This window comes from Alligator sinensis, unplaced genomic scaffold (genome assembly GCF_000455745.1).
Source record: "Alligator sinensis unplaced genomic scaffold, ASM45574v1 scaffold218_1, whole genome shotgun sequence".
Classification (NCBI taxonomy): Eukaryota; Metazoa; Chordata; order Crocodylia; family Alligatoridae; genus Alligator; species Alligator sinensis.
In genome coordinates this window covers 87493-96844 of record NW_005842083.1, presented here as the reverse complement: position 1 = coordinate 96844, position 9352 = coordinate 87493, and the positions used below count along the sequence as shown (strand labels likewise).

Below are 9352 nucleotides of genomic sequence, written 5' to 3'. Positions count from 1 at the left end.
CACCTGTCTGCTGAGCACCGGGGAGAGCCCAGCCTGCAGTGGCAGCCTGTTGTTGTCCCACATGCAGATCTAGCACTGCCCCCCCACCCAGGGAAGAGCCTGGCACAGTCCCCTAGCCCGCAGCTCTCCTGAGGGGCATATAATAGCAGGACCTGCATAGCCCCCTGTCCCATGCCCCATGCCCTGCACCTACTCACAGTTCCTGTCGCTTTGCTGCCTGCTGCAGCCCTGGGAGCTGCCAACGGGCTGTGCTGTACCCCTCCCCTAGTCCCAGCCTTACTCCCTCCCTCACCACCATGAGAAAATATCCCTATTCGTTACATTATAAAGTGGGTTTGCTTTATGCAAATTCAATTTATGCGCCATTCTCTGGGAATACATGTACCGCATAATTTGAGGGAAACCTGTACCTTGGTTGAGAATCACTGGTCTAGACTTATGTACTGTATTTAGATTATACTAATATTTGTTTGATTTTTTGTTTTTGTTTTTTTTATGGTCAACATCAAATTAATGGCTGTCTATCCTCCCTCAGTTGTTTATTATATGTTTATGTATAAAATGTTACCACTCCTTAACTCACAACACACTATTTCTAAGTATATCAACTTTTAGTAGACTTTTCTACAAGTATCTGTCTAGTAATAATGACTTCAGGAAATTGCCAGTGAACTATAATAAAGGTTCTTATAGTTAATATACTCCAGTGTCTGCGTGTAACAAAAGTGCTAAGACTTTTAAGGGAAAGTGTTCATTCTATATGCCATTAAATCTTGAAGACTCAAAGAAATGTATACAATTTCTTGCCATTCTTTGACACTGGTTGCCATATAAAGTTCAATATGATTAAGTTTTTGTTGTATGGAGAGTCAAATTCAGCTTTTATTTCCTTCAGTGAGGCTACACAGGAATAAAAAAAAGAGTAGAATTACCCCATAATAACATACTATTTGTGCTACAATTCCTTTTCAATATATTGAACATAAGAACACTAACATGCTATTGTGTACTTCTTAAATTTAATTGACGTTTATATTAAATGCTTTCAAATAATTTATCTTGAAGGCCATTTTCTCCTTTTTTCTTTCAATTTGCAATTTAACTTAATTGATGTGGTCTATCTATGAGCCTTGTTTGTCATATGGATGCCATTTATATTACCACCTTTAGATTGCAAGGCTAACCCTTTTTAGCCATAATTACAGTTGAAGAAGAAAATTACAGTAGCAAGTTATCTTCTGAGCAATGTTATTTGACAGTGACTTTCTTTTCATCAGATGCCTAGTTGCTCATTAGTTTTAGGTGTGTGTGTATGTATATGTATACACTCATAAACCCCAAAAGATCACTACTTTCTAGGACAGTCAAGGAAGCGTTAGAGATTCAGGCATTTTTTGCACAGGATGACATTTTGCAGATGTGGGACCAGAGTTGAGTCTCAGGAATGCAATATTTAGATCTGATAACTGTGTATGAAAAGTGTATACTATACTATAGTACTATAATAGGCTAGACTTGCCTACTGTAATTGACAAGTTAAAACAGAATATATGCACACATGTACTGTCTACTCTATTTTAGATAACAAAAATGTGTTATGTTTCTGTAGGTTGGCTTTGATTCTGTTATTTTACGACTTACAAACATTATAGCAGGGACAGGTCAAGCTGTGGTAACCAGAAAAGGAATGTATGGTCCTGTAACAGTTAGCTGGACTTCTGGATACCCACGTGGGTTAATCCCAGAATTTGTTCATCCAGGCAATATTACACCTGCATTTGGTAAGTACTTGTCTGAGTACAGGCAAAGCTATAGAATTTCCATGGCTGACTAACTCCATTTCAGTTGGTGCTTTGGTTCGTTTGTTGATGTGGTTGCGCTCTGTTTGAATGCGACATTTGTTGGAATGTAAATATATTGTCTATTTTAATCTGAGAAGAATAAGTCTCCATTTATTAAAAAGTAAACCTTGAATGTCATAGATAACACATACGTTATGCACAATGCTAGGCTTTTTACATTACTGCTTTATACATTTCTCATGCAGATTTCTACTTTCCTAGATAGTGTGATTCAGTTAAATGTTCCTATTTTTTGTTACCAAGTAAAAGATGATTCCTATTTAACAGTTTGTGAATTCCCGCTTCTCTCTTATTTCCCCTCCAGGAGCTGTTACATTTTCCTATGGTGAACAAAGCAAAGTAATTTTATTTCGTATTATTCCAAGTCTAACTACACATGAGGCATTTGCTATTCATCTCTCAGCAGCACACAGCAACGTGTCTGGTGGGGCTCGCCTGAGGTGAGGGTATCACTCAGTGTCTTTGTTGGTTGCATGGACCTCAGAGGCAGTAAAAATTATGATTTGCTTACAGACATTTAGTTTGTAATAAGTCCTGTCAAGTGAAGACGAAGAAAAAATCGGTTCTATAAAAATGTGGTAACTGTTTTGGAGAATTGAATTTGGTGGATTTTGATTGTTTTGGACATGGTCTGTATAGGTCAAGGCAGCACCATGCTGAGATATGCTACATAGTTTCTAGGGTCGGAAGGGATGTGAACAGAACATTAAGTCCAACCCCCTGCCCTGGGCAGGAACGAGTACTGGGATCATAATACCCTAGCGAGATATCTATCCAACCTCCTCTTGAATACCGCCAAGGTAGGGGAGAGCACCACCTCCCTTGGGAGCCCTTTCCAGAGCCTGACAGCCCTAACCATAAAGTAGTGCCTCCTGCTATCAAGCCTGAACCCTTTTCAATCAATTTGTGGCCGTTATTTCTTGTTATCCCAGGTGGTGCCCAGGTGGAAAAAAAACCTTTTCTTCTGCCATGACTTGGATTCAAACCAACGTTGCTGCAGCCACAACACAGAGTACTAACCACTATATGAGCACGGCAAGCCACTAGAAAAGCTACACCTGTTTTGCCTGTTTTAGCTTCTAAACCAGATGTACAATAGTGTATTAATGCTTAAGAGCATGAGTGTTTCTGATAGGCTGGTGCTACTCTGATGTGGTTACTCTACACCAGGTTTGGGACCTAGCATGCCTGAGATGGGCTCAGCATATCTCAGTGTAATGCTGCCTTGCACCATATCTTATCATTCTGTACCAAAGGAAACGATTGGCAGGGCTTGTCTGATCAAGTTAGGGGAGCCTTGCAATGCTAATTCTATTCCACACCAGTAGGGTATGGGGTAAACTAGGGGAATGTCTCTAGAACTAGTGTGTGTGGTAGTAGTTAAGAGAATAGAGGGTCCAAGATTTCCTGAGAAACTATAATAGAGAAGGCCACTATAGAGAAAAATATATCAAATAGGTTTGATTCCCTGGACAACATCAGCTACCACTACAGAGCTGTCCTTCTGTGCTCTTTGAGCTGCTTCTCCATACCATGCGGACTGGAACATAAGTATCAAATCCTACACTAGTACAGATAGATCCCTTCAATCCATAGTAGGTCTGGTAAAGTGTAGATAGTGTGGCTATTTCTTTCAGGTTGCATTGTTAATGCATGTCCTTTTACCATGTGGAGGAAGAACTATCTTAGTCTTGTGCTTAGGCTTACTCGGAGAATTAGTACACTAGAAGCTACCCTACTCCACAATGAACACTTCCTAGTATTGTGACAAAGCAAATGTCCACTTCTGTTGAATGAACCACACTCCCAACCAGGTGCTCGGGAAGTCAAACAATTCTCTGTGCAAAACACAATTTTACCTGGAGGGGAAAGCTTTCCTGAACTCCTTAAAGTCCCCCAAAATGCTAGGAAACTCAGTCTTATATAATCAAGAAACACAAGGTGCGTGTAGGTGAAACGGGGCCCTAAATTGAAGTGGTGGGTTTTTAAAAACACTGCTTCAATTTAGGGCCGATTATACCTCCGTGTTGTGCACGCACTCGACTTACCTGCCCCTCCGGCGATGGGGAGGGGAGGGTGAGCTGCTGGCGGGTGGAGCGGTCCCTAGGCTGGGGGGGAGGGGGACTGGTGCCTCCCTCCATGGCAGTGGCGGCCCCCACCCCAGGCGTCACCTGCCCGCAGGCACCTAGCTTGGGCTGTCCTCAGGGGCACTGCAGCTGTTGAGGGAAGCACCAACCCCCCGTGCAGCTCAGGTAGGCAGGCAGGCTCCAGGGGGGGAGGGGGAAGGGTGGAGATCAGGCTCACGGCTTTTCTTGGGTGGAGCCTGCCTTCCCAGGCTGCTGCCAGGCTTCCTGCAGAGCTGTGGAGCTGCACGGAGCCCAGTGCTTTGTTTCGCTCTATGGCTGTAGGGACAGCAAACTAATACTCCTCTGAGGAGTTTTAGTTTGCTGCGCCCCTCTTCATTTAAGGCACATTATTTTGCTCAGTTTCCTACAGCAGCTGGAATTAATACACAATACGCCACTGAGGCATACAAACACCAACACTTAAAGTGGTGCAAAAGCATGTAGCCCACTTCAAAGGGTTGCAGACACATGCCCCTTGTTTTGTCTACACATGGCCACAGCTCACAGGATTGGTAGCTGCTGCCTAGATCTCTATTGACATGGCATCCAGGCCTGAAGAGAGTCTGTAAGTGCCACAGAATAAGGTGCAGCAAAGGCATAGTTAACAAATTTTAAGTCTGACCCAGACAGAAGTCAGTACTAATTAAAATAATTATTTTAACTGGTAATATTTGAAAGGTTTTGCAGTAAATATCTGAGCTCTTCACTGGGTTTTCCTCTATCAATATACTTACATAAAATTCACAGAACTCTCATTTTTCTTTACATTTGTTAATTAAGCTAGTCTAAGGCTGTCTTTGTGTGCATATGTGCCTTACTCTGCAGGAGTCTCACCAAGAAAGCATAATGTTTTGCACAAAAAATATCTCTGTGTTTTGCCCTGTCTCCTGTCTCAACATTTGTTTCTTTTTTGCCTCAGCTTGTAATCGAGACTAAATGACTAGTGCCAGGGCACTCCACAGAAAATTTATTTTTCTTTCTCCATCATCCTTTCCCCTCAGATTCTTACTTCTCCAAGTACTTTGAATATTCTCAGAATGATAGCATTTTTCATCCAACTTTTAAAGCCATAAATTATTTCCCAGGATTCAATGCAGCGCAAAATCAGACAATCATTTGTGTGATGGAGACCAGGTTCCTCTATTTAACTTTGTTGTTTTTGTTTTTAGATGGGGATTCACTGTAGCTGAAATTGAGCCAATGGGAGTCTTCCAGTTTTCCCCTAACTCAAGATATCTTTCAGTTGAAGAAGATACACAGGCGATCAAATTACATGTTCAAAGACTGTTTGGTTTTCAAAGCAACCTAACAAAAGTGACTTACCAAACTACTGCAGGAAGTGCCAAACCTATTGAAGACTTTGTACCTGTTCCACATGGAGAACTTGTGTTTGGACATTTTCAGGCAGAGGCTGTATTTGAAATAATGATCATTGATGATACAATTTCAGAGAAAGATGAGGACTTTTTTGTAAATTTGACTTCAGTGGAAGCTTTGGACATTCAGCAATTTCATCATAATTGGAAGCCCCGTTTAAATCCAGATTTTAGTGTCGCAACAATTACTATATTGGCTAATGATATTGTTCAAGGAATCCTCAGTTTGGGGCCAGGGATTATTTATACTGAAGAAGACACAAACAACAGTACACCTAATACGGTGATACTTCATGTCAGAAGGACCCAGGGGCTTGCTGGGGATATCAAAGTAACTGTTAAAACCTTTGGAGAAATAAGTGCACATAGTGCGATAGATGCATTTCCTTATGAGCATATCTATGAAAAGTCAAATCTTACATGGGCAACTGAAGGAATAGACTTTGAAGAGCAGACTGTGGATCTGACATTGCTGGATGGAGAAGGAGAAAGCAAAGTGTCCATCAGAATTCTTGATGATGATGAGCCTGAAGGGCAGGAATTCTTCTATGTTTTCCTTTCTAACCCTCAAGGTGGAGCTCAAATTGTAGAAGGAAAGGATGAATATGGGTTTGCTGCATTTGCAACAATAATTATCAAAGGTAGTATTGTTTCCAGAGGTTAAATAAATAAATAAAAAGCAATTTAACATATGGAATCAGCTGGCCAACTTGAAGTTCCTTCAGAAATTTAAATGTTAATGTTGGGATTTCTTTGGGTAGTTGGCTTTCAAATTTCAGCATTTGCAGACAGGTGGAGCGGAATCCTTATGCTTGAGCACTGCTAGCCACACTCCATCTTGTTCCTCATGGTAACATGCCATCTTCCAGGAGTCAAACTCTGTCATGTGTTGTCTGTACCCTTTTCTTGTGTGTGTGTTTAATTTGACCCAACAGCAGGTTCTGGTTTAAATTGCATATACCATGCCTGCAGAATTGAGAAGGGGACTTTGCCTTTTTCTGTTGGCCCAATTTCTTCCCTAGTGGCTTCTGCAAGGTATAAACAAAAATAGAATCTGGCCTACCTGTATTCCCCACTTCTGCGCATCACCGTTCTAGGTCTCCCTGCTTTGGTTCCTCCTCTGTCTTTGGAAATGGAGAGGAGCAGACAGGCTATGATGATTATTGTGGATTAAGTTAGACAGCTGGCTAAGGGCATGGGCAGGCATTTGTTCCAATGGTAAGAATTTCCTGGAAATTGTTAGCACTAGGAAAATAGGTTGAGAATAAGGGCATACAGGTGTTCTAACTCCTCAGCTGGAGAGCTACACAGATGCCTCAAAGGTGAGCTCTCCATCCAAATGCAACTGAAGGGCTGCTCCTTGAGTCCCCCCATAGTTAGGGGAACCTGATGATTGACAGCCTTCCCTGTCCTTGGCCAGGGAAAGGGGCAGACTGTCAGTGAGCAGTTGGCAGGTACTCAAAAGCAGCAGCTGCCAAGGATAGTCCCCCCCTGCCCTATCTTGCAGGGATGGCAGGGGGAGGAGAACTCCTCTTTTCACTCTCTCTTCCCCCACTTCACCCCAGGCCCCTCGACCAGTCTTGCAGGGTCCTGGGGCTGTGAAAGGGGCATTGGAAGCTGAGCTGCCCTTTGAACAACACCAGCTCTCTCGAGTACTGTTCAAATGGTAATGGGACGCCATACTGCCATTTGGACAGCACTAGTACTTCCTGCTCCTGTTCAACAGGTGACAAGCAGCCAAGCCCCCATTTAAACCAGGGTTGGGCAAAATGTGGCCCATGGGCTGGATGTGGCCTTCTAGGCAATTCTATCCAGCCTGCAGGGCCCCTAAAAAATTTAGAAAATTTATATTTATCTGCCCCTGCTTGCCTGTCATGCGGCTCTCGATGGCTTAACAAAACTCAGTAAGCGGCCCTCTGCCCAAAATAATTGTCCGCCCCTGAAACAGTTCTGGAGAGAGCCAAGATTGTTTAAACAGCCACAGCAGCAGTGTCCCCTTGGGGCTTCCTGACAGCTTGGTGCTGGGTGGGCTGTCAGAGTCGAACAATTCTCGCTCCCTTGCAGGGGTGGGCAAAATGCGGGCCAGATGCGGCCCTCCAGGCCAATCCATCAGGCCCACGGAGCCCCCCCAAAATTTAGAAAATTTATATTTATCTGCCCCTGGCTGCCTGTCATGCAGCCCTCGATGGCTTGCCAAAACTCAGTAAGCGGCCCTCTGCCCGAAATAATCGCCCGCCCCTGCCTTAGAGGCAATGGGTTGTAAATGCAGCAACCCAAAAAGCATTGCACATGGTACTTTAAAACAGTACAACTGCTGTTTGAAACAGCTAGTGATTCAGGGTGGAAATGCTAGCTGTTTTCCACTGCAAGCTGCTTGAATGGCTGTACATTTGCATTTTGTGCCAGAAAAAGCCTGTCCACAGCCTAAGTATTTTTTTCTTTCACTGACTTCATCCTAATACAATAGGTTGATACCAGAGCACTGATTTTCTTGTTCTAACTAACTGCCATAACCTTTTCCCATACAGTTTCTGTACATGAATTTTGAGGACAAGTTTTATCAGCATTTTAAAAATAATTTTTAAACTCCTAATGGTCGGCCCCATACTGGAAATGTAATCCAAACAGCTACTTTTAATAATGATAAATGGGCATCAGGTAAAACAGCCAAATTCTCTCTAGGCAAGTATATGTGAGTACCAGAATTACCTATCCAAAAATAGACTGTTAAAATGTGTGTAATTATGTACATACTAAATTAGATTGATCTGCACACAAACATCTGGCCATTTAGATGTTTAGAGGGCTAATACGGCTTTAGAAGTGGTGAACCTGATCTAAATTTAGTTCATCTCAGGAGGTGACCTAACTTTAGGCTGACTTGGTTCACCTGATCTAAAATGGGTTAACCTGCCCTAGTCAATGCCTGTGCATGTTCACAGCATAGCTCTGAGGCTGAGAAAGCACAGCCATTTGTTCCAGCTCTGGGACTGTGCTGTTCCTATGCACCCCCACACTGGCCATGCTATTTTCAGCCCCCCAACTGCCCTCCTAAATGGGGCAGCCTCCTGCTTGGACTCACCAACCTCTGATCCCTTGACGCACTACCCTACTCCTGCTGACCGTCCAGTCTTTCCATATTCCTGAGTTACTTTCCCTATTCCTGAGTTACTGAACTCAGGCTGCCTTTGCTGCTCCCAGCACTGGTGAACATTTGCATGTGCTGCTTCTGATTTAGGTTTACATAGTTCAGAGCAAGCCATCTAAACCTACACTGGGTTCTGGGAATGCTTATTCACATCCTAGAGCTACATATAAAAATTGCTGTTTGTATATTAGACACCTGACCAGAAAACCCCTTTGAAAAGGAGCTTTCTTCACAGTTAAAAGGAAATCTTCAAAATTTATATTTAAGACCTATATACATTTATATTTAATTACATATTAGCTTCCAGAATTTTTATTTTGCTAAGGCTTTGAAGAAAACTTCTGTGGGTGCAGCCTTCACAGCCTTTGAAAATTTGGCTATTTGGTTGTTTAATATCCTGTCTCCTTCATGTGGTTTTCATTTTGAAGCAGTATTTTCTGCATTAAAAAATTACAGCTCTTTCTCTTCTTTATTTTTTTTCTTAATCTTTTTGATTAATGGTTTCTCGCACAGGAAATGATCTTCAAAATGGCATTTTGGGATTCAGCCCGGAGGTACAAAGTGGCCTTGTGCTTGATGAAGATTCTGACAGCAGAGAAGTGCAGCTCATTGTCACAAGGCAACCAAACAGGTGCAGGCAACGGCTGATAAAAGTGCTGTCCTCACATGCTGTAATGTGCTGTGTTGAAATCAAGGATGCTGCTGTTAGCAGAAGAGGTTATCATAGAATTTTATAATAAATCTTTGACGTTTAGCTGCTCAAATACTATTTTTTATGAAGCAAGTTTGCCCATTCAGAAATGTAAAGTGTGGTTAAGTCAGGCAGTGTACCAGTACTAA

General features: G+C 42.5%; 1 protein-coding gene across 1 annotated transcript in view; it reads left to right on the top strand.

Annotated features, from left to right (window-relative positions):
* ADGRV1 (adhesion G protein-coupled receptor V1) overlaps positions 1–9352 on the top strand; it is a 253979-nt gene that overhangs the window by 206713 nt on the left and 37914 nt on the right. Inside the window, 4 exon segments of the mRNA XM_025204476.1 lie at positions 1610–1781; positions 2167–2302; positions 5158–6005; positions 9026–9143. Of these exon segments, the coding sequence (XP_025060261.1) occupies positions 1610–1781; positions 2167–2302; positions 5158–6005; positions 9026–9143 (1274 nt within the window).